The 25,546-nt window shown below is 51.8% G+C and overlaps 1 protein-coding gene across 1 annotated transcript; it reads right to left on the bottom strand.

Moving 5' to 3' along the window:
• Positions 1-9,173: 9,173 nt before the first annotated feature.
• Positions 9,174-19,422, bottom strand: CGRRF1 (cell growth regulator with ring finger domain 1). Its single transcript, XM_040068604.2, has 6 exons — positions 19,187-19,422; positions 16,178-16,317; positions 14,421-14,598; positions 14,082-14,229; positions 11,260-11,367; positions 9,174-10,010 (listed from the first exon to the last, which is right to left on the bottom strand). Exons 1-6 carry the CDS (start codon positions 19,288-19,290, stop codon positions 9,660-9,662), a joined length of 1,029 nt encoding a protein of 342 aa, XP_039924538.1. The 5' UTR covers positions 19,291-19,422; the 3' UTR covers positions 9,174-9,659.
• Positions 19,423-25,546: the final 6,124 nt, after the last annotated feature.

Below are 25,546 nucleotides of genomic sequence, written 5' to 3'. Positions count from 1 at the left end.
ATCCCATCTATCCCTGCCTACTGGCAGTGGAAGCGATTCCCCTTGTCGTGTCACTCCAGACCCTTGTCCAAAGCCACTCCCCAGCTCTCTTGGAGCTGCTTTAGAAATCCATCCCCTGCAAGGGGCTGTGTGCAGTGGTGGCGGCTGGAGAAAAGGAAAACTCCACGTTTATGCATCCTTTGGTAGCTTTTTAAAGCAACACGTGTCTGAATCTGTCTCTTTTGGGGGGAAAATAGCAGCGAGGAAACAAAAGCCATCCAAAATCTCTGGGAACACCCGGTCCCGCGCGCTGGAGCATCAATCCCGCCGCGGGATGACGAGATGAGGATCACCGGGTAGACGTCAAGAGCAAGCGGTCCATCTCACCACGCCGGGAGTTCGCTTTCAGCTCCCAGTCTGTCTGGTGACTAATTAACCAAACGGGAGTTCCCTGCCAAACAAACCCCGACCATCTGCCTCATCCTCCGGCTCCGTCCCAACGAAGGCCCCACCGAGGAGCGCCTCGCCCCTCGGCGAAGCGCCTCCGGCCCTTCGGGACGGCGGCGGAGCGGCGAGGACGGGCCGTCCGCCGCGCCGGGTGCGCGCCTCGCACGGGAGCGCGGAGCGCGGCTCCCGCGGCACCGGGAGCGCCGCGCGTTCACACCCCGCCAGTTTAAGGGCTGCCGAGCCGGCCGCGCCAAGAACGCCTCCCGGGTCTCGCATTTTGCGCGTCTAAAAGCGGCAACGGCAGCGATGGGAAGGATATTTAGGGCTGGAGCGGTAAATGCATCCTTCCGCGGGGCCGGGCAGGGCGGTGGGAAATGGTGTCCCCCCACACCAGCGAGCTGTGGGTGAAAAAGGGGCCAAAGCCACAGTTTCTGTCCTGTGCTCCAGGAGACACCAAGACCGTGCTTACTAATTAATCCAAAAATAATCACCTGCCGTTTAGGACCCCACAGTCCCCGTTCCCCAGAGTGTCCCAAGGAGGCAGCTGCGGAGGAGCGAGACCCTGACGTAACAGCACACGCCTGATGTTTGGAGGTTTCTATGGTAATTAAAAAACAGATCTGTGACCCGTGGAAGAAATTCCTTGCTGCATTCCGTGCTCTGCAGGGCGGGTGCCCGTGCAGATACGTGCGATGGACGGATCCTCAAGCCGGATGGGAGCAAATCTCCTTCCCTGTCTGCAGTGGGGGGACTCAGCAACACCCCCGCGGCCAGCTCTCTTCCCTTGCAGATGGAAAATCCAAAGTGCAGGCCACGTGTCCGGGGAGCAAAGACACCCCATGCAAACACAAGGCAGATTGAGTGGAGAAGCAGGGTAATTCTCTTTCATACGGTAATTCCTGTGGGACCCTGGGATCTTTGCAGATCCAGCTGGAGCGCTTCTGTAGGGCTCCAAGTCCCCGGGTAGGAAGCAGAGGCCGTTGGTGGGGCTGCGCATTGTCCCTGCTGTCGTGGGCTGGGGCAGAGCAAATGCTGGGCTGGGGTGGGTCATGGAATGACAGAATACCCTGAGCTGGAAGGGACCCCCAGGGATCACGGAGTGACTCCTGGCCCTGCGCAGGGCACCCCAACAATCCCACCCTGTGCCTCAGGGCATTGTCCAAACGCTCCTTGAGCTCCGGCAGCCTCGGGGCTGTGACCCTTCCCTGGGGAGCCTGGGCAGTGCTCAGCACCCTCTGGGGGAAGAACCTTTTCCTGATCTCCAACCCAAACCTCCCCTGACACAGCTCCAGCCGTTCCCTGTCACTGTCACAGAGAGCAGAGATCGGGGCTGCCCTTCCAGTGCCCCTCATGACGAAGCTGCGCCCTCCGTGGGGTCTCCCCTCAGCCTCCTCTACTCCAGGGTCAGTACAGCAACATTTAGATTTCTGTTTACCATTTCAGAGGGAAAATAAGAGGCCCGTGGTGATATTAGCCAAACAGGTGGTCTAAGCAAATGAGTGAATCCTGACTATTCCCGAGTTCAAAGGAAGCAGTTGCTCATCTCTGTGGAAGCTATCTGATAACATATTTAGCTGAAGAAACGATGAGTGTATCCACCAGCACACAATGGCCCAGATTCCCAAGCTCATTAAACCCAAATATTAGTGAAAATACCGTGGTAAGCAGGCTGAGATAATTAAACACAACATCACTCCTATTTGTTCCTAAACACAGTGTGGGAATTGGCCACTGGGATGGCAGCATTTCCCTTACCTTGGGTGGTGAAGCGGAGCTGTAAAATTCACACCAAAAAATCCTTTGAAAGGCAAACTCACGCCAAAAAATAGATAATAGATAATAAAAATAAAAAGTAAACAATAAAACAGATGTGGGTCTGTATTTCCAAACTGGATAGGGGACCGTTAAAAAACATCACAGAATCCTTGAAGATTTGGGTTGGAAGGGACCTTAAAGACCATCTTCCAGCTTTAACATGACCATCCACATGGATCAGCTCTCAGTGGGGATGTACAACGTAGAAATGCAGATGTAGAAACGTAGAAAACGAAGAGCTGCACACCCCAAATCCCCGTGAAAACAGCATGAGCTGACTTCACTAATGCTGGAAGCAGCGACCACTGGGTGATGGAGGATGAGGGCTGGTAGGAAAAACACATTTAACCCTCTGGCTTGAGCTGTGACCGCAGATCTGAAAGGGAAAGAGAAGGAGTGGCAGCACCTGGGTGCAAACACCTGGGGAAAGGAGCACTGGGAAATCCTGGTTAGCATGGAAGGGCTGCTGACATTGTATTTGTTCAGCCATTGTCGAGGGGCTGCTGTGAGAAGATCCCTTGTCCTCTCTGAAATGCCGGGAGTGCGCAGACATCGCCTCTCCAGCGGTGTCAGCTCTGTCCTGCACGCTTGATGAGTTGGCTCGAGGGGCCCCGGGGACACAGAGCCAACAAAATAAATCAGCTTAACTAATGGTCCTCAAAAAGCCACCCTGGCAAATGTATCACAGGCCGCTCTCACGCCTGGAGATGCCAACGGAATCGGTGATGAAGAAGAGCTGAGGGAGGAAGGGACGCAAAAAGAGATGTGAAGGATTTCCTCTAAGTTTCACTGGGCCCCGCCAGTTTCAAACAACCCCTTGAATATAAATATTGCAACCCTCGATTGTCCCATCAACAGCAAGTGAGTATTTGCAGGACGTGCCTTTGCAGGAGTGAGCTCCCTGCGTGTGTTGGCCTTCGGGGCAGCCCGGTTATCGGCGCTGGACTGTGGGACGTGTCCCATTCCATCCTTTCCAGCCATTGGCACGGGCATGGAGAACAGCTCCACTCCCACCTAGCGTGGGTCTGCCCCCCCGAGCAGCTCTGAGCCCCTCTGCACGCACACCGATACCCCGAAAATGCCTGCCAGCCCGAGAACGCGGCTGTACCCCATAGCCAGCCTCGTGTTTACCTACAACACCCAGATTTTTCCAACCGTTCCCAGCCGGCTCTGAGAGCAGCTTGCTGTGGGACTTGGAGCTGACTGAGGCTGTGCTGCAAGCAGATGGCCCTGATGAAACAAGACACTGATCCCCAAGGAGGCACCGTGCAACGGAGCTGCTCGACTCCCCGGCTCCAGCAGCTCCAAGGCAGGCTTGGATCCGTGCATTAGCACGCACCATCGAGGAAATTGCTTCCCTGACCGCCCCTCTTAGCAACTCTCTTTGGAAGCCTGGTTCCAGCTCGAGGCACGTGTCAGCAGCACTGACACTGTGGCAGTTTTCCTGGTTAGTTATTAATAATGGAGCAGCTGACAAAATTAGGATAATTTAAGAGTATCGTTAAAGGAGGGAGGAGGAGTTTCCAGGCTGGGTGGGGGTTCAGATGGAGCCAGGATGCTGGGGTGGAGGAAAACCTCAATGCCCACACTCGGTGAAATGGAAGGGGATCCAAATGTGGCAGATAAACACAGAGGAAAACAGCCCTCCTTGATCCTCCCGCTCCTGGCTCCAAACAACTTCAGCAAAATCCAGGGAAGTGACATCTAGGGCTGCATGGACTAACAAGCATGTGTGGGCACAGCCGGAATAGATGTGAATGGAGGTGATCCACTGAGACCTCGGAGGGCTGTTCTGCATCTTGCCCAAGCCCTCCTAACGACAGAGTGCTGAATGCCGTGAAATTTGCTGGAGACTTCTTCATTAAGAAGTTGGTGCCAAAAGGGAAAACTGGAGCTGGCAGACTCATTCACACATTTTTGTGTCTCTGGGAAGACACTTAGAGATTGAAAGGACTGGGAAAGTCGTAGTCATTCCTTTAACGGGAATCCACCAGCCCTGGGCAAACACTCCTTTTTGGTCCTATAACAAAATATAAAACGAAGTTCTTGTCTCACTCAAGCTGTCTCACTAGAGGAGGGTTTGGATGATATTGATTGCAGCCACTCCAGCCAGGGTTTGGTACTGAGCACCTGAGAGGAGACTGGCCTTCAAAGGAAAGGCAGCAGCTGTGTCACCAACCTTGCCTCACGTGTGACAGCAGCTTGTGAATGAAAATCATTGGTTTTCAAGCTGTGCTGTGCCATAATTCACTGCCCTGTGCCATAGATCATGTGTCACTGATCACTGGGATCAATGGGAGGTGCTGCCCCACAGGGCACTGCTCACCCTGGCAAGCAGAGACCATGCCATGTCTGACTCCCTCAGGGCACCATCATCATCCTCAGCCGTGCTGCCAGCAATATCCCACCCCAGGCTCCCTCCAAGCCGGTGCTTTTTGAACTCCAGGGAAAATCCTTGAAACCGAGGATCCTCAGGAACCGGAGTGAGCGGTGCCTGTGCTGCACGTGAGCAGGGAAGACACAACATCTGTATCTCACAGTTCTGCTGGCAGGAGACCGAGGCCTGATAACCCCTGCTTAGAGCTCTGTTCTGCCTCCAAACTCAACAGCAGCTGCAGAGTCACAGGGAAGAAAGAAGAGGCTAACTATCAAAATAATTCACAAGTTGGCAATCCTCCCCTCCAGCCTGTTTGTCAAAGTATTGTCCATGAGGAGCTGATAGACACTGGAATAAATAGCACGAGGAGAGAGAGAGAAGTGATGCATTAGACCTCTCACCAGTCCCCTGACTGCAGCTACTACTGAGAAATCTGCCAGGAAATATTAGATGTGAAGTGGCTATGCAATAGGAGAGGAAAAATTATTAGGAACTGCCAGAACTCCTCAGCTGATGGAGACAAAAAGCTGAGGGAGGCATTTAAAACTTAGAAAAGCTTTTTAAGTACAAATCTTCTGCTGATAAAAGGTCACTGCAGACTGAATATAGAAAACACGGGCAGCGACTAATTGTCCTGATATTATTGCTGGTCCCACAGAAGCGTTCTGGGACTCACTTAAATCTCAGGAGGATTCAGGTAGTGCAGGTGTTTTCTAAAGAATGGAAGTCAGAGAATCCCAGAATGGTTTGAGTTGGAAGAGATCTCAAAAATCAACTCATTCCAACCCCCTTCCATGGGCAGGGACACCTTCCACGTGGCCAGGTTGCTCCAAGTTTCACCCAGTCTGGCCTTGAACACTTCCAGAGGTGTGCCAGAAATGCAAATCCTCATGCCACAACTGTGACGAACATCCCAGTGTTGCCCTCTCTGTGCCAGAGGGCTGCATGTGCAGGGAGAAGGAACAAAAGGAATTCTTTGGGTTTCCCAAGCCAGCATGAATTTATAATGTCATTGATTTCCAAAATTCTGTGGGAGGAACACAAAGACTCCTCCTCACTTTGGACATCAGACTCTGCTGATGGATTCATTTTGCCTTTAAGACTGTGTCTCCATACAGTATTTTTAATCTTTTAAATCGTTCCCATTATGAGATGGGGTAATTAAGGCAGGACCTCTCCTAGCTCAGCTGCAGCAGCATCCACACAAAGGTGCCTTTGTGTTGGTGTTGCACATTCCAGGAATTTATGGAACCCAACCAGTGGCAGCCCCTTTTTACAGGTATATCCACGCTGCACTACAAGCTGCCGCCTCTCTACTCACATTGCTCGTGGACACAAGTGAGTAAAAACAACACAGAAACAATTTTTAGAGCTGTCCAAGTGACTCTGAAGCGTTCAGCAGACACTTTCTGCCCCCCCTCTGTGGTTTTTGGGACTGTTTTGGCAGATCCTGCAAAGCCTGGGACTCTCTGTGGCCTCACAGGTGCGCTCAGGTTTGCACCTGCATCCCAGTGTGCCATCAGCAATGCTAGTAATACCAAAGTTATCCAGAAACGAACACCTAATCCCGATTTTCTCCTTTTTCCTGCCCCTTTTCCTCTTTTTCCAGCATATTCCAGCAGGGCATCACCAAGCCTTTCTAACAGCTCAGTTCAGAGGAGCTCTGCTGCAGCAGATGAAATTCAGCTATGGCTGGCGTTAATTACATCAGCTACACGCACAGGACACCAGGGACAGCTTCTGCAGGGGCTGCACGTCTGCTGCACCGACAGAGGCCAGGCCTCGCTCACTCTGGATGTGAGGACAGCTGAGCAAGTGGTGACTGGCGCCTGCAGAGACCTCCAGTGACAGATGTCAGCCCCAGACATCCCTCACCCGGCAGATGTCACCTGCAGAGCTGGCAGGGTTTCCTCAGGGCACGGGGAGCCCCAGCAACGTGGGCACCAGCAGGAGAAACTCACCCAGCTCCTGTCTGCTTTTACCGTACTCGAAGTTTGATGCTAGCACGCGAATGAGGCATTTAAATCAGATTCACACAGAAGCTCATCTTAAAGCTGGACAAAAAAATGTACCTGGGCAGCCCGTGGACAGCCTCACCGCCACTTCAGTGAAGAAATTTTCCCTGATATCCAATCTAAACCTCCCCTGCTGCAACTTGAGGCTGCTTCCTCTTGTCCTATTCCTTGTTTCTTGGGAGAAGAACCAACCCTCACCGGGCTGCACCCTCCTGTCAGGGAGTCGTGCAGCAGCCACCTGAGCTGACCTGGGTTTTCCCTACGACCATTTTCCCCTCTCCTTAGGAGGCAGATAAGGAGGAAGGAAGATCCAACACAGCAACTTTCCTGACAGAAGGAAGGTGCCCATGTGACAGCCCACTGGCACTTGGAAAGACACCTTGGGACGTCCCTAAATAGCACCACTTTGTCTGATCAACCCATTTGGAAGCCTCAGCTCTGATTAGGGTTGATGAATCAAATCAAACCAACCTCTCCTGCAGCAAAAAACATTATAAATCTGAAACACTCCAGCGCTGCTTAAAAGAACCAAGTCCTGTCGCCAGAAGTCTTCCCATGTTCCTTGATGTCACCAAATCTGTAAACATCATCTATAATGAGCAGAAAAGAGATGTTTTATCACCTCTATTACAACAGGGTGATAGAGCAGAACAGCTTCTGTCAATACACTGTGTTTTTGTGGGTCACAGGATGGTTTTATTTCTCTCTTAGAGCCTTGAATTCCTGCTTTAAGACAACCAAGGGACACACTGGGCAGCTTTAGAGCTGCTCCTTTTCCTTCTCACCCCATCTGTATTTTGGCATGGCTTCTTAGAAGAAGGTCAAACATAACGAGGCACCTACTGTACTTTTTATAACTCTCATCAGGTCTTTCATTTGGGCCAGCAAGGAAGCTTGTTAGAGCAGAGAAAGCAACTAAGCATCTCTGGAAAATCATCTCGCTCTATTAAAAGAGCAAGTAACAAATGAAAAGCTGGGACAGACTTAATGGTAAATACGTGGCCTGGCAGTTCAGCACAGCTACATCCTGCTTGCCATTATTATTTAATACCGGCATCGATTGAAGGATGAGGCAGACCAGGCAACTCTCTGTGGGGTTACTTGAATACCATTTCACCGGGAGATTAAATGAGCCCACAGGTTTGGGTCACGCTGTTTGCTGGGAGATTCTGATTGATTGATCACGTATTGGTGACCAGTGCGGCCGAGCAGTAAACAACACCTCCTTCATCATCTCCACGGGCAAACAAGCCCCTGCTAATTATCAGCGCCCAGCTGCAGGCCGGAAGCGGCACAGCATCAACCCGCTCCTCTGGAGTAACAAGCTGCTCAGCCGCTGTCCCACGTGCTGGGTGAGCTGCTGGCGTGGAAGCAGCTGCTGCCGCGGATCAGGCACTGCCCCATCCCCACACACACCTCGGGGTGTCATTCCCGCTTGACACACAGTGCGAACAACAGCCTGGCTTGTCCAGCAGTTTATTCCCGAGTTCTCCCCGGGCTGGACGATCACCTTAGGCAGAGCACGTAAATTATCTGACAACCAGGCTGCCAATCGCTGCCTGAAAATCTGTGGCTAGAGGCATCAATTCCTCACTTCCATCTGTCCTTACAACTAACCATTACTCCTCCCAAAGCATCACCTCAATCTTTTCCTCAGAGGTAACTGCCAGGAGTTTGGAAGCAGGGTCATAACGAACAATCAAAAAAGAAGGACGGAAAGGTGAAGCTGGAATACCTTTGAGTAGGGGAAGCTTCCTTCCCTGGTCTGTAGGCGTGCAGCACCTTGTGCGTACCCCAGAGCTGCAGGAGAGCGGAGCTGAGGATCGCGGAGCATGGCTTTCGCGCACTGAGCCTGAGCAGCTGTCCTGGACTGGATGCGGAGAAAAGCTGCAAGGGAACGAAAGGGAGGACAGAAAGCAGCTACTCCCCATTCCTACAGGTTCTAAGGAGCAGTTTCCCTTATATGAGCAGATGTGAGACTCAGCCCGTTCGTCTTTAGGAGAATTTGTCTCTCTTTAAAGAAACAAACCACTTTCTTTTCTCAACAGCCGTTTTTATTGTTTTCGCCAACACATCACTGGAGTGAAAGGAAATAACTTTCTGCTATTTTTTAACTTTTTCCTTTGTTAGAGCAGGTAGATTTCCCGGGATTATTGATAAGAGTAACTGGTTAACTGGTTACTGGTCATCCAAGCTGCCCATGCAAGTGAAAAGAGTTGGAAATCCCTCAAAGCACCACAAAACTTCCACCACTCTGGAGAGCGACTGACCAACACTTGAACGGAGAACAAGTTCTTACAGGCACCGCCAACAAGACTGAAAGTCTGCGTCTCGAGGTGTCATCACAGGAGCTCAGGCTTGAAAATGTCAGCAACGTGTAGCTCAAGAATAATCAACAAAAACCTTTCCGAAGGGCTTTGGCTGAAGTCCCTCACGCATAAATCCTTCAAAGCAGCCAGAAACAGCGTCCTGAGCCACACCTTCAACCCCCAGCTCCTGCCACAGTCCAACCTTCAGCTACAAAATAAACACACACGGGGTTAAGGATGAAGAATATTTACTTTCCTTCATATGGTACATTCTGTAAAGTGCTAAGTTCCTAAATTATACCGAGTTAAAAACGATACACGGCTCTAGTATTTTAAACACAATAAATATAGAATGAGCCTTGTGCAACTGCACTTGCAAGTTTTATGCTTTTTTTAGTAGACAGCCTAAATTTAGTAGTCAAAATAGCCTCCAACAGTGCTCCAAGAAAATCTAGGAAGCAGTTATAAATAAAATCACATCCTTCAGAGCTGTCCTACGCACTTCTCCTGTCCACATTGCACGGGTAAGCTGCGCTCCTGCGAGCATATGGAGCGAGGAAAAATAAGGAAGCTGAAAATCACCCAACCAAAAAAAAAAAAACCACCCAAAAAAAAGCCAAATCCTACAAGTTAACGCTACATATCCTCCCATAAATAGTCTGGCTTCCACATTTCATCTTAGTGCACACAACCCAGGTCTCTTATTTTTAACTCCCGTTAAAAAACCCTTCCAGGCAGAACATCTCGCAAGACACGGGGCGATTCATCCTCCTCTTGCTCCTTTTTGCTGCAAAGCGGGAAAGACTCCTGCACGAACTGCCTGCACACGGGGCACTGCTGGAAATACTTGATGCAGCCATCGCACAGGCACGTGTGTCTGCAGGGCAGCAGGACCCAGTTCACGGGGCCGTTCTGGCAAACGACGCAGTCTTTGCTGTTTTCCTCCTGCGGCCCCGGTTCGTCTGCAGCCAGCCCGGCCTTTTCCAGCAGCCCTCTGTCAGTGCTGCTCTCACCAGGGAAGGGATCGCTGCAGGAGGGTGCAGGACTGTTTGCAGACATGAAGAGTTGCTAAAATACACACAAACGCAAAGGATTTAGGAGTGAACAAGCTCTTCCCCCATCTCTGCACGCGCACAGGTGTCACCGAGACACGCAAAGCAGTCACATGAGACAAGAGATTTTCGCAGGGCAGGGGTCCTTCTCCGATCCAGCTCAAAGCTGAGGCCAGGCTGAGAGAGAGCCTCTTTGTTTTATTTCTTACTTTGTATACATTTGTGGGTCTAGCAGAAGATTGGCTTTTAGAGTTTTCACCTCTCAAGCCAACTGGCCAGACCAGCCATCAGTTACAATCGTTTTCAGGTTAGAAATATGCAAACAAAGGACAGAGAATGAAAAACAAAGGATTTGTTTATGTCACATCTGTGGGAAAAGGTAGAAAACTGCTCTTAATATTGTACAGTAACTAAAAGATCTGACTCCATTTATGAAGATTCAAAAGGCTTTAAAAAACTCCAAAAAACCAGGGTAACACACAGGTGCAGTGGTAGTTCCACTGGGTCCCTTCACCGTGCCAGACTCTGTGTGGGTCCTGGCAGCTGCCTGGCCTCCAGGTAAAGGCATTTCAGAAACATGAAATTACATAAAACAGTGGGAAAACATTAAAGGTAAGCGCTCAGAGCTTGGCCGCATCAAATCAACGTCATGCATGAACTTTAACAGAAGTGCTCAGGTTTTGAGCAGCTCTGGTTTGTTTCTGGCCCGTCAGTCTCTGTGCCTGGAGGGATCTTCTATCCATTCCTACCCAAATTAAATCCACCACGCTGTCAAATCTGCTTCACTCAACCCATTCTGCTCCTGCTCATATTCCGATCCCCTGCTCCTATTTTTGTCTCATTTTACGTGAAGCGCAAATTCTTCTGGGCACGATTCCTAAGCACAGTGCAAGTGAAAGGAATTTTAAAACTAAGTTTCTTCTGAGGCTTTCCTGATTAAAAGGGAATTTTGAAGAAAAGAAATAAATATTCTGGAAAGAAGAAGCATTCAACAGTGAATTTCTTCCTACTGCTTTACCAAGTGGACACTAGGAGTCTTAGATTAGAAGCAAGTGTTTTCTCCAGGAAATCTTAAATATTTTCATGGAAAATATTTCTGTAAAGTAAATTCCTGTGGCACTACTTAACTGATAAAATAATTTTAACAACCATCCAGTTCTTTGCATGACAATAGAAGTCTTGTACTAATTTAGGCTCCTGAAAGCCTACACAAGCTAAAGTTAACTCTGTCACACACATGAAACCAGACTCCGTGCGTGGCTTACCTTCAGATCATGGTATTGACCTTGAGCTAGGAGGAGATACTGATACAAAATTCGGCAGGAAAGTCTGTAGCTTTCATCAGGAACGTGAATTACAGCCACCATTCCAATCTACAAGCAGAAAAAAATTCTGTGTTTAATACCTTATCACTCAGGCTGGGAGAGCTGGGAATGTTCACCTGGAGAGGAGAAGGCTCCAGGGAGAGCTCAGAGCCCCTGGCAGGGCCTGAAGGGGCTCCAGGAGAGCTGGAGAGGGACTGGGGACAAGGGATGGAGGGACAGGACACAGGGAATGGCTTCCATTGCCAGAGGGCAGGGATGGATGGGAGATTGGGCAGGAATTGTTCCCTGTGAGGGTGCTGAGGCCCTGGCACAGGGTGCCCAGAGAAGCTGTGGCTGCCCCTGGATCCCTGCAAGTGTCCAAGGCCAGGTTGGACATGGTTGGAGCAACCTGGGACAGTGGAAGGTGTCCCTGCCCATGGCAGGGGTGAAATAAGATGATCTTTAAGGTCCCTTCCAACCCAGATTATTCTGTGATTCTGATTTACTTCGGTACAGCTTCTGACCTCCTTAATTCCTTAGACAATCAGGAATTCAACAATGTTGACCCCCAAAAAACCCAAAAAAACCCCAAACCAAAACCCCAACCACTGGACAATTTACAAACAGGATGTGGCACAAGAGGCCCTTGGTGCTCCTTCACCTTCCCACCCTGCTCCCCTGTGGAGCTTCTCTGTGGCCAGTTTATAGCAGAGACCTGCTCTGGCTGCTCCCAACTCATGGAATTACACCTCAAACTGGAAAGGCACCTGAGCAGTGTTCTCCACTCTCTCCCCCTTCCCTCACAAACACACAGCACCGCAGTTTTAAAACTCCAAAAATCACCAAGAAGTGTCACTGATTGGCTCGTAATCTGAGCAGGCAAAAGCTAAATTTCACTGGAAAGGATTCTGAACCCCCACGGGCTGACTTTAGATAATTCCTCTGGAAATACAAGCACTCTAAGCTCCCATGCTGTGCCTGACAACCCCCACCCTGCCCAAATTACGTAATAGCCTCTAAAAAACTGGGAAAAAAGAAAGTGAAATTCAATATTATTGTAGTTCCCAGAAGCTGTCAAAGGAGAAATGAAATAGAGAAGCTGTTTTGCTTTAAAAAGAAATTTAAAGGCAAATTAGACTTGCACTTCAAAATCCACACATGGCTAATTAAATACAGAGTTCAAATGTGTATGTACCTACACATATGGATTTAGAAGAACTGAATTCACTGTTCCTTGGCAAAAGGGTCTTTTTTTTTTCCTAAATCACTGCGCTTGAGATCTAAGCTTCTACTTTAGCCATGACAGTCTTCCAGTAATTTCTGTAACTTTATATATGGTCATGCTAATTTTCTGGATCTGGAGGAAAATTATGGCACAAATCCAAGTAGGGATGATCTTGCCACGAAAGCAGTTAGGATGAAAATCAGACGCCTCCCCCAGAAAAGACACTGGAACACCATCCACAGTGAGGGACACCCACACAGACCCCCCCCAAATCGTTCAAAATGGTAATACCACACTGGCAAGGATCCATTTCCACACTCCTTTCCATTTTACAGGTTTGTTTCAACAAACCAGACTCAATTCTGACATTTGTCTGGCGAGGAGTGCAGGTGGAGGTAGTCCTAGATTGGATTTACAGATTCTAGATGTGCTCCTTTCCTCCAAAACCAGAGGAAAAATACCTTCCCCACTCTCCTTCCATCCTTTCCTTCCATGTTAAGGCTCAAAAGAGAGGCGTTACAAATTCATGCCCTGTGCTAACATCAAATCCATCCAAATATTACATTTAGAGTCTCCCTATGTTAAACTGATCTGACATCTGAACTTATAAAAATGTACTAAAACATTAAAATATCTCAAGTGGGGACAGGAGGGAGGAGGGCAGCCCTGAAGTCAGGCGACAAGAAGGCAAGGACAGCCATCAGCTGGGAAGGGGACAGATCTCTCAGGCACTGGTGTGAGTGCGGCTTGCAGGTGAGTGCACAGAAAAGCGTTCAGTGGATTTAGGCAATTTCCCTCCGAGTTCAGCTGCGCTTCTGTTCAAGGAGCTGGCACAAGCAGATTATCAGCCCAATGAAAAGATGAGAGAAAAAAGTGTGTCTCCAGTCATTCAGAGATCATCAATTTAGAGTTTATAAAGGGCATTGAACAGCATGTGGCAAGGCTGAAGGTGCTTTAACAGCAAGAGTTAGGAGGAGACCTTTTTTGGGAAGCTGAGTATCTCCTATCAGCCTCGAGCCAGAGCTTCACTCCTTCCTGTAAGTGCCCTGCAGTTGGCTCCTGTGAGACACAACCATGACACAGACCTGGGACAGAAAGGTAACTTCTATGTTTCTAACAACCAAGTCAGCAATCAGCTCCAAAACTGAGCCAGACACACAAAAAAAAATCCTCCTGCCTTGCCAACAGAATGCAAGAGCCTGTGTAAGTGCAAGAGCTCCACCACAGGCACGTGTGATCCCAGAAATCCGAGTAACGGGTTGCTAAACTGCCCCAACCCTTATTCCTCTCAGCACGGGGACCCTGGAAGGTGGAGGCTTTGGGGAAATCACAAGCATCTTTTAAATGCTGCAGTGAAATAAGTGAAGAGTATGGATTGTTTCTCCATTGCCTCTTCAAAGGCTGAGGTTTGGGAGTTAAAGCTTTGGTTTAGAAAATAGGAAAGTGAGGGACCAAATTCTAGGGAACAGGGAAGCGAAGCCGCTTTATTCAAGCCTCTCTCCTGAAACATTCAGACCTTAAACACAGTGACCCTGAAATAAACTCTGATATTACTTACAATATCATATATTTCTCTGTCTTCTTCATCTGCTAACGTCAGCAACGCTACCAAAGGATAGCGAGCTCTAGGCACGGGGCCAAAATCCACAACTTGAGCATCTTCTGGTAACTGACAATATTTCTCTGTCTTGTCATTTTTTTTAATGCTTTGCCTGTGTCAAGGAAAACAATCAGTGGTGCGACTGCAGACAAATGTGACGTTTGCATAAAGAGTATTTCTCATCGTGTTTGCTCATAAACGAGCTGTGCCAAAATCCGCGGCGCGCTCACCAGCCTCGACGCTCCCCGTGCCAAAAAAATCAACGCATTTCGTCAAAACGATTCAAAAGAAGGATACAAGTGCTGTTGTTTGTAGAGGTATTCGTTGTAGAGAGCATCCTCTAACGCCTGAGGAGTCTTTATTCTGAAGCAGTAGACGTGTTTCTGCAGCGCTTCGTGGAGTTTCTGGACATTGCAGCCCCAGTAGCAGGTAAGGACACAGTCCTCCAGGCAGTCAGGTGTCAACGCTACACCCCCTTGGAGAAAGAGGAGAGGGATTTCATTAACTCCCCACGTGAAGGGATCCTGGAATAGCTGTGTCTAGATACTTGGAGAGCTACAAGCAGAAAACAACTTCAGTGTCACAGATTTTTATCACAGAACCATTAAATCGTAGAACAGTTTGGGTTGGAAGGGACCTGAAAGTTCATCCAGTTCCACCCCCTGCCCTGGGATCCACCATCCCAGGCTGCTCCAAGCCTCATCCAGCCTGGCCTTGGGCACTGCCAGGGATCCAGGGGCAGCCACAGCTGCTCTGGGCACCCCGTGCCAGGGTTTCACCGCCCTGACGGGGAAGGATTTCTTCCCACTGTCCCATCTATCCCTGCCCTCTGGCAGTGGGAAGCCTCCTCGTCCTGTCCTTCCAGCCCCTTGTAAAAGTCTCTTCTTCTAAGCTCCCTTCAGGTACTGAAAGGCTGCAATTAGGCCACCCCTAAAATGATAAACATTATAAAACAACAAAAAAACGTTTATCATTATAAACAAATCTTCTAACGACTATGATTCAGCTTAGTGTTTATGGAAATCAGCGGGGATGGCAGGTGGGTGTGAGGCGATAAAATGGCTGATTAAGCTCACAAAAATACCACATGGATTTTGTGAATGGTAAATTTTAACTTCTGGTAACGCTTTACGCACTCAGTGGCAGATCCAAGAGCACAAGCCTTAGCCCAAAGTCCATTCCCTCCTGAGATAATGGTATTAATTGGATCATTCATCTACAAAACTCTCTCAAAGAATAAGGCTCTTGAGCATGCAGAGACAGGAGGAAAAAGGTATCTGTGCTCTCCGTTCTTCTTCCAAAAGCTTGTAAACTTGTAAACACTCCCTGCACAAACAGGAGCAGGAGTGCTCAAAGCTCCCGAAAAATCCCTGAATGGCTGGATTTGCTGTGTTGGGGGGTTTTATGTTGAGGGAGGGGGAAATCTGCTGCAGCCCTTCCTCATGCCCACATCTGTGTGGGTGGAAGATGCTCAGCCTTGCTCGCTGCTCCCCAGCGATGCAGAAGGCCAAGAATTCCCCGTCCTGTGTGGGTGATTTCAGATATTTAAATTCAGTTTCCATCGGAGAACAGATAGAAAAAGAGGGTGATGGTTTATTTATCTATTTATTTAAAAAGTGCCCTTTCGAACACTGCTGAAGATCTGGGCTTAGATTTAAGTGGGTGGCACATATTCCGTAACGAATTCTGTACAATTCTACATTTCCATGAAATTTATAGAAACGCCCACAGCGGTTGGTAATTTCCAAATGTTTTAGTTACTTAAAGATCTGTAATAGCAGGAAGTGTTCCATTAATGAGAATTAAACTGTACCTCCATATCCAAACAGTTCACTTTTAAAAACACCACGTTTGTAAACCGTGTAAAAGCTTATTTCTGTTGGAATGCAAGTGTATTTCTGAGGAATTATGACAGAGAAAAAGGATGAGAGCAAGAACAATGATCTTTAAGGTCCCTTCCAACCCAAATCATCCTATGATTCCAGGCAGAAAATGGAAACTACCAGGCTCAGGAATGCAAATTGACAAAAACATCACGTAAGGAATCCACTGACTTGTTACTGAAGCCGCAGCAGGATTAGGGATCTCCAACCCAAAAGGATTCTTCACTTGTCTCATCCGCTTTTTCAATACCCTTGTGCTGGAATCTGTCTCTTCTGAGTTCCTCAGAATAACGGGAACGCCCAAACCAAACCTAGGAGACACAAAACAAGAAGAACGAGTGCGCTCCTGATAGTGTTGACACATTTGATTTTTTTTTGTCAGCTCTAAATAGCAAACACCGGAACAAATAGAGCTTTCCAGAACATCTGCTAGGATGCACAGATAACACATCCTGACATTTCGACTCCAGCTTTGGGCCAGAAGGCAGGAGCCTGCACAGCGCATCTTTAAAGCGGCAATATTTTGCCCCGCGTTTCCACAAAGGGAATAAAATGAATGAGAGTTGTCAATGCCCTCTAGTGGTACAGGGTTAGGCCGGAATCTCCTCCCATCTGAGTCCCGCAGAACGGAGCACCATTCCAGCCTCCTCCCACCGGCAGGGACACTTGGCACTATCCCAGGCTGCTCCAAGCCCCATCCAACGAGGCCTCCAACAATTCCAGGGATGGGGCAGCCACAGCTTCTCTGGGCAATCTGATGCCACGGCCTCATCTCCGTCACAGCCAGTTCCAGAATTCCTTCCTAATCTCCAATCTCAGGCTGCCCTCCGTCTGTTTAAAAGCCATTCCTTTCAGGGAAACATTTCTGTCTCATCAGTGGCATCACCAAAGGCTCTCGGCCATGCTTGATTTGAGCACACAGGGGGTCAGCTCTCTCTGCTACACGGGAAAACACCCACAGTGACGTCCCTGGGGCTGCAGGGGAATATCCCAGTTAAACACCTCCCAAAGAAACCAGAGGCAGCGGCTCTTTCCCTTCTTCAATATCCAAACCTCAACGGAGCCCATCTCCGCAGCTGCATGTGAAGGCGTGTCCTGTTTTATACCAGAATCTGCCTGATTGTGAAGGAAAATCCCCGTTCCTTGGAAGCTTTCGTTGCTGCCTGAAAGCAACAGGACTATCCTCATGGAAAGCAGCAAGATAAAAGAGTCTCTGGTACAGCCTTAGCAGCAGCTGAAGGCACGAAGGCCTTTCTGTTCCACAGTAAGGTGTGGTTCTCTGTGAATTTTAAGCGTAGGAAGCGTAAGAAGGATGAATAAAAATATAGATTTTATTTTATGATCTAACAGTCCAGATCATTAGCTGGTAGAGAAGAAAATTAATTTCTTTAGAGCAGTGCTAGCTTAGAAAAAGCAGGAATTTCCAAGGGTTTAGTCAATGAATTAATGTTTCTGCAGAGCCAGACTTCCAACAGGTGCCGAGCCCTCAGCTCCTCCTAACAGAAGCATTTCCCTCCAGCTAAAAATACAATGCCCAGGTAATCAGTGATTTAAATTCCACTTCAGCAGGGCACCTGTGGGACTGGCTCTGGAAGCTGCCTGTGCACTAACCGACTTGGACTGTGAGCAGGGCCACAGGTATCCAGGGCTGGCCACAGGGACAGTCGCTCCTCCCATCACTGCAAGCCTTGACAAATGAGAACATGAACACTCCTCAGCAGCTGGTGTTTTTCAGGCTGACTGACACCACCACAAATACATCATTAAACAAATAAATGCTGAAAATTATGGGGGAGCCCAAATGCCACTGCAGCAATGGATCAGGTATTCTGTGCTCTGGTGACACCATCTGCATTTACAGCGCTCTGTGCGGCAAATGAAGGATTTGAGTTGTTTTCCTGAGCAAGTTCAGGAGCACTTGTGTTCTAACCGCAGCCGCAGGCATGGGGAAATCCCCTGGAGGCTCCTGGTCATGGCCATGGCCATGAACAACTCCAAGGGAGCAGCAAATACCTCTGAGCAGCTGCCCACACGTTCACCCGCTTGTATGTGCTGAGCTCCTGGCTACAGCTCCTCCTTGATTATCAGGCCCTTAACACTCCAACTTGAAGAAAAAAAACCCCAAAACATATATTTCCATAAACTGCAATAACACCTAGGGCAGGTGCAGCTGGAATCTCTGATCCTGAAAAAAAAAAAGCCTCTGGACAGTCCTCTGCACACCCTGTACCCAAAAGACACCAGTGGACAGGTGCACACACGTAAGGATCTTGCAGCACACAACTATTTCAGACCTTTTCGAGCAGGGGATTGCCAGCATTTACTTCAAGTAGATAAATAATGATTAAATTGGCAATAGGATCAGTGGTTAGGAATAGACATGATATTCATCCAAATCATGGTTCAGTATAATCATTTTTTTAAAGATATCTTTATCACCAGCACTTTACAGATATTAATGTGGAACCGATCAGGGGAAATTCAACAACTCTAGCTTTATTTTCACCGCACGCCACACGACTCTGTAGCCACAATTCCTACATGAAAGATTTTGATTGCCAATGAATGCTCCGCTCTTGGCAAGCACCACTACTTACATTTACAGCCACATTTACATCTACAGAGTTAGGGACATTCAAGGAGCTGTGTCTGAAAAAGGCAACAGCAGCATCTTTGCGGCATCCTCTCAAACACAAGCAGAAGCTCTTTCACTCACCACCCCTCGAGACACTTGAGGAGATCAGAGATACACAGAATCATTCAGGTTGGAAAAGACCCTGGCTACACCCAGGGAGTTGTGCAGTGCCACAAGGTGCCCCTGAGCCTCTTTTTCTCACTCCGAGCCCCTTTCGCAGCGCCCCGTGCTGCTCCTGGTGCTCCAGACCCTCCCCAAGACACACACACAGCTCAGTAGATACAAACTCATAGCCTGCCAATATCATGAATGATATTACGAAAAACATTAAGAAAACACTTCGGTGTTACTAAAAGAGGAACGAGCTTAACAGAAATACGAATAATTCCTTCGGAAAATTATTTTTACTGCTCGTTTAGAAGCCTAGGAGTGTTCGGGTGGGAAGGGACCATTCCAAGCCCCGGCCGTGGCCTCGCCCACCCTCAGCCCAGCCCAGCCCAGCCCAGGCCCCCTCGGCCGAGCCCCACCGGCCGCAGAGCACTGACCAGCCGAGGACGAGCGCGCTGGTGACGAGGAAGCAGACGGACACCAGGGCGATGTAAAACAGCGGCGAATACTCGTACAGCGTAACCAGGAACACGGCGGCCATTGGGGCGGCCGCACCGCCCTCAGCCCGTGACCGAAGCCGCTGCCCTCAGCTCGCCAGGGACGGGGCGGGACCATGGCGGCACCGAGTGAAGGCGCTGCCCTCAGCTCGCCAGGGACAGGGAGGGACCATGGCGGCACCGAGTGAAGGCGCTGCCCTCAGGCTGCCAGGGACAGGGAGGGACCATGGCGGCACGGAGTGAAGGCGCTGCCCTCAGCTCGCCAGGGACAGGGAGGGACCATGGCGGCACCGAGTGAAGGCGCTGCCCTCAGGCTGCCAGGGACAGGGAGGGACCATGGCGGCACCGAGTGAAGGCGCTGCCCTCAGGCTGCCAGGGACGGGGAGGGACCATGGCGGCACCGAGTGAAGGCGCTGCCCTCAGGCAGCCAGGGACAGGGAGGGACCATGGCGGCACCGAGTGAAGCCGCTGCCCTCAGCTCGCCAGGGACAGGGAGGGACCATGGCGGCACCGAGTGAAGGCGCTGCCCTCAGCTCGCCAGGGACAGGGAGGGACCATGGCGGCACCGAGTGAAGGCGCTGCCCTCAGCTCGCCAGGGACAGGGAGGGACCATGGCGGCACCGAGTGAAGGCGCTGCCCTCAGCTCGCCAGGGACAGGGAGGGACCATGGCGGCACCGAGTGAAGGCGCTGCCCTCAGGCTGCCAGGGACAGGGAGGGACCATGGCGGCACCGAGTGAAGGCGCTGCCCTCAGGCTGCCAGGGACAGGGAGGGACCATGGCGGCACCGAGTGAAGGCGCTGCCCTCAGATTGCCAGGGACAGGGAGGGACCATGGCGGCACCGAGTGAAGGCGCTGCCCTCAGGCTGCCAGGGACAGGGAGGGACCATGGCGGCACCGAGTGAAGGCGCTGCCCTCAGCTCGCCAGGGACAGGGAGGGACCATGGCGGCACCGAGTGAAGGCGCTGCCCTCAGCTCGCCAGGGACGGGGCGGGACCATGGCGGCACCGAGTGAAGGCGCTGCCCTCAGGCTGCCAGGGACAGGGAGGGACCATGGCGGCACCGAGTGAAGGCGCTGCCCTCAGCTCGCCAGGGACAGGGAGGGACCATGGCGGCACCGAGTGAAGGCGCTGCCCTCAGCTCGCCAGGGACAGGGCGGGACCATGGCGGCACCGAGTGAAGGCGCTGCCCTCAGGCTGCCAGGGACAGGGAGGGACCATGGCGGCACCGAGTGAAGGCACTGCCCTCAGGCTGCCAGGGACAGGGAGGGACCATGGCGGCACCGAGTGAAGGCACTGCCCTCAGGCTGCCAGGGACAGGGAGGGACCATGGCGGCACGGAGTGAAGGCGCTGCCCTCAGGCTGCCAGGGACAGGGAGGGACCATGGCGGCACCGAGTGAAGGCGCTGCCCTCAGGCTGCCAGGGACGGGGAGGGACCATGGCGGCACCGAGTGAAGGCACTGCCCTCAGGCTGCCAGGGACAGGGAGGGACCATGGCGGCACCGAGTGAAGGCGCTGCCCTCAGCTCGCCAGGGACAGGGAGGGACCATGGCGGCACCGAGTGAAGGCGCTGCCCTCAGATTGCCAGGGACAGGGAGGGACCATGGCGGCACCGAGTGAAGGCGCTGCCCTCAGCTCGCCAGGGACGGGGAGGGACCATGGCGGCACCGAGTGAAGGCGCTGCCCTCAGATTGCCAGGGACGGGGAGGGACCATGGCGGCACCGAGTGAAGGCGCTGCCCTCAGCTCGCCAGGGACGGGGCGGGACCATGGCGGCACCGAGTGAAGGCGCTGCCCTCAGATTGCCAGGGACAGGGAGGGACCATGGCGGCACCGAGTGAAGGCGCTGCCCTCAGCTCGCCAGGGACAGGGCGGGACCATGGCGGCACCGAGTGAAGGCGCTGCCCTCAGCTCGCCAGGGACGGGGAGGGACCATGGCGGCACCGAGTGAAGGCGCTGCCCTCAGCTCGCCAGGGACGGGGCGGGACCATGGCGGCACCGAGTGAAGGCGCTGCCCTCAGCTCGCCAGGGACAGGGAGGGACCATGGCGGCACGGAGTGAAGCGGTATTGGAGGTACTCTCTGGGAGGGGTGGACAGCATGATAATGACCCTCACAAAGTCAGGTGCACAGGGCAAATGCTGTGGAATCTGGCAACTCTAGGACCATCTCAATACGCCACATACATTGCAACAATTCATCCTGATAACAACCGAGAGACAGTGGGTTCTGTAGCCAACAAGCTTAGAAATTATGAGAGTATCATCAGTGGCCCAATGCAGGCTCAGGTCTCTGCCGTGGCTAAGGAACTCAGAGAGGAGATGATGGAGAAGATGGAGGAGGTGACAGGGAAGATGGAGGAGATGATGAGGAGGAACAGTTCCCATGTGGCACCGGTGCGAGTTACAGGCCCCAGAGTCAGAGCTCAACATCCCCCTGCTAGAGAGAGAGGGTACACCCCACGAGCTGACCTGTGGTACTTTCTGCGTGACCATGGGGAAGACATGGGAAGGTGGGATGGGAAACCCACTTCTGCCCTGGCAGCACGGGTGCGTGAGCTCAAGGAGAGAAACACTAACCGAGGGGGTTCCACTAAGATGAAGGTAGCCTCGACATCGCACGACCAGGCTCCCAGGTATTATAGAAGTGAGGATGATATGTCAGATCCCCGTGAAGGAACCTCTACCATGTATGCCCAGGAGGGGAATAATGACCGGTGCTAGAGGGGCCCTGCCTCTAGCCAGGGAGAGGCACGGGAAAACCGGGTCTATTGGACGGTGTGGATCCGATGGCCTGGCACATCAGAGCCACAGAAATATGAAGCTTTAGTTGATACTGGTTCTCAGTGTACCCTGATACCATCGGAATATGTGGGGACAGAACCTATTTCCATTGCTGGGGTGACGGGGGGATCACAGGAACTGACTCTGCTGGAAGCCGAGGTGAGCCTGACCGGGAAGGAGTGGCAGAAACATCCAATTGTGACTGGCCCAGGGGCCCAGTGTATTTTGGGCATAGACTTCCTCCAGAATGGTTATTACAAAGACTCTAAGGGATTCAGGTGGGCTTTTGGAATAGCAGCTGTGGAGGCAGAGGGCATTAAGAAATGGAATAGCTTGCCCGGACTGTCGGAGAACCCATGTGCAGCAGGACTCCTGAGGGTACGGTGGGCGATGGTCCGAGTACAATACGGGGAAGCCTGGCAGATTGACACCATCACCCTTCCCCAAACCCGCCGAGGCCAGCGCTGTGTGCTGGCCATGGTGGAAGCCACCACTAAATATCTAGAGACCCACCCTGTGCCTCATGCTACTGCCCGGAACACCATCCTGGGCCTTGAAAGGTGTAATGTATGTGTTAAAGTTAATTCGTGTTAGCAAATTATAAAGGGTAAATGTTAACTGTATAAATATGAGTGTCAAAGATGTGCTCAAACTAACATAGGTAAAGGTAAAATGTAAAAACCAAAATGGAAAAATTTCCTCAGCTTGGGAAGCACAGGAGGGACACGAGGAAAGTGTGATTGGAATTACCAGAGAGGGGGCCTTGAAACTATCGCTGCCGGGAATCCCTGAAAGGAGACAAAGGACAATGGAAAACGGAGATACAAGTCCGGAGACTTGTATCCATCACTTCAGATGGATATCTCTACTCGTCTCCGTCGAAATTAACATATCCACGACACACCCAGGCTCGGCCATCAGCTGCATTGTTCCACCCTACCGGTCCATTCAGACCTCCGATACCGGGACTTGCATGATTAATGAAGACGCCTCGGAGAGGATAACGTCAGAATTTCGGACTTCACTCCGCGATCTTGTGTATAAAAAGGGACAGCCGGAGACCAGAAATTGTGAACTTGGGGGGATACCAGGCTGGCAGAGTCTGATACCCGTGTTCACCCAGCGGCGATCCCGGGCTCGGCGCTGTCCTTTTAATTGTGGCTTTCCGAGACTGATATTTTGTCTCAAAATAAAATTCTAAATTTTTGATACATCGAATCTGGTCGATTTATTTATAACAAAAGGCAAGTCCTGTGGAGGCGTGGTACCCCCGAGAGAATTGAGTCTGACAACGGGACTCATTTCAAGAACAGCCTTATAAACCCCTGGGCTAGAGAACATGGCACTGAGTGGGTGTACCCTGTGATATATAACCTAAAGTTAATTCGTGTTAGGAAATGCGAAATGTAATTAATTCGCGGTGAAATGTAGCGATATGCAATATAAAATTGATCTGCGTTCGGTCTAAGATCTGTAAACCTAAAGCGTGTTTAGGGTTAACTTGAGAGTAAAACTGCACGAAAGGGACACGGGGCTGGGGAAAGAAAGAATTTCTGCCGAAAAAAGCCGCAGAGACAGCCGCCACCCGGCGATGGGCGTGCTAACGACCGAGCGATTTAGAGGAGATCGGCGTCTTGTCTGTCCCGGCCCGATTTAACATTTCCAAAGCTCCTCGGAGCCGGCAATCACGGCTTTGTCCCAGCCCGAGAACCGATTCGACCGCCCCGGGATCCCCCTGCTCCGCCCTCTCTCCCGAGAGCTCGGCTCCCGCCCGCCCCGCTCGGCCCCGAGCGCTCCGCGAGCCGGGAGCGCAGCGGAGCGACCCTGGGACAGCGGGAAACCGGGAAAAGGGACCGGGAACGGGAACGGGAATGGGGAATGGGGAACGGGGATGGGGAACGGGGATGGGAACGGGACCGGGAACGGGGATGGAGATGGGAACGGGACCGGGAACGGTGATGGGAACGGGACCGGGAACGGGGATGGGGATGGGAACGGGACCGGGAACGGTGATGGGAACGGGACCGGGAACGGGGATGGGGAACAGGAACGGGAACGGGGATGGGAATGGGGATGGGGATGGGGAACGGAAATGGGAATGGGAACGGGAATGGGGACTGGGAATGGGAATGGGGAACGGGAACGGGGATGGGGATGGGAACGGGACCGGGAACGGGGAATGGGGGCTCGGGAGAGGGAACGGGGACGGGAACGGGAACGGGAACAGGGATGGGGAATGGGGAATGGGGAACGGAAATGGGAATGGGAACGGGAATGGGGACTGGGAATGGGAATGGGGAACGGGAACGGGGATGGGGATGGGAACGGGAACGGGAACGGGACTGGGGAATGGGAATGGGGAACGGGAACGGGAATGGGGAATGGGAACGGGAACGGGGATGGGGATGGGAATGGGACCGGGAACGGGGATGGGGAATGGGAATGGGGAACGGGAACGGGGATGGGAACGGGAACGGGACTGGGGAATGGGGGCTCGGGAGAGGGAACGGGGATCAGGAATGGGGAATGGGGGAGAGGAAAAAGGGCTCAGGAATGGGGGGAGTGATCGGGAAAAAGGGGCTCAGGAATGGGGCAGGGAATGGGGACGGGAACGGGAACGGGAATGGGGAATGGGGAACAGGAATGGGAACGGGAATGGGGACGGGAATGGGGACGGGAACGAGAATGGGGCAGGGATTGGGAACGGGAATGGGGAATGGGGAAAGGGAATGGGAATGGGAACGGGAATGGGAATGGGGACGGGGACGGGAATGGGAACGGGAAAGGGAATGGGAATGGGAACAGGAATGGGAATGGGGATGGGGACGGGAATGGGGAATGGGGAATGGGGGCTCGGGAGAGGGAATGGGGAATGGGGGAGAGGAAAAAGGGCTCAGGAATGGGGGGAGCGATCAGGAAAAAGGGGCTCAGGAATGGGGCAGGGAATGGGGACGGGAATGGGAATGGGAATGGGGAACAGGAATGGGAACGGGAATGGGATTGGAACGGGAATGGGGACGGGAACGGGAATGGGGAAGGGGAATGGGGAATGGGGAATGGGGAATGGGGAATGGGGAACGGGAATGGAGAATGGGAATGGGGAATGGGGAACGGGAATGGAGAACGGGAATGGGGGTGGGAATGGGGATCAGGAACGGGAATGGAGAATGGGGGCTCGGGAGAGGGAATGGGGATCAGGAATGGGGAATGGGGGAGAGGAAAAAGGGCTCAGGAGTGGGGCAGGGATCGGGAAAAGGGGCTCAGGAGTGGGGCAGGGATCGGGAAAAGGGGCTCGGGAGTGGGGCAGGGATCGGGAAAAGGGGCGCAGGAGTGGGGCAGGGATCGGGAAGAGGGGCTCAGGCCGGGGCTGTTCTGCACAAATGAGCAGCCAATCTCATATCAAATCATTTCATTCTGCCATTGGAAAAGAGCAAAGCAGCGTGGGAGAGCCGCGATGGAGGAGAGCTCGGGATGGAGGGAGATGGAACGGGGCCGGGGCAGAGGGCACGGAACGAACCGCC

Source organism: Hirundo rustica, chromosome 6 (assembly GCF_015227805.2).
Source record: "Hirundo rustica isolate bHirRus1 chromosome 6, bHirRus1.pri.v3, whole genome shotgun sequence".
NCBI lineage: Eukaryota > Metazoa > Chordata > Aves > Passeriformes > Hirundinidae > Hirundo > Hirundo rustica.
The sequence above is the reverse complement of the archived record's forward strand: the minus strand, read 5'-3'. Positions and strand labels throughout refer to the sequence as shown.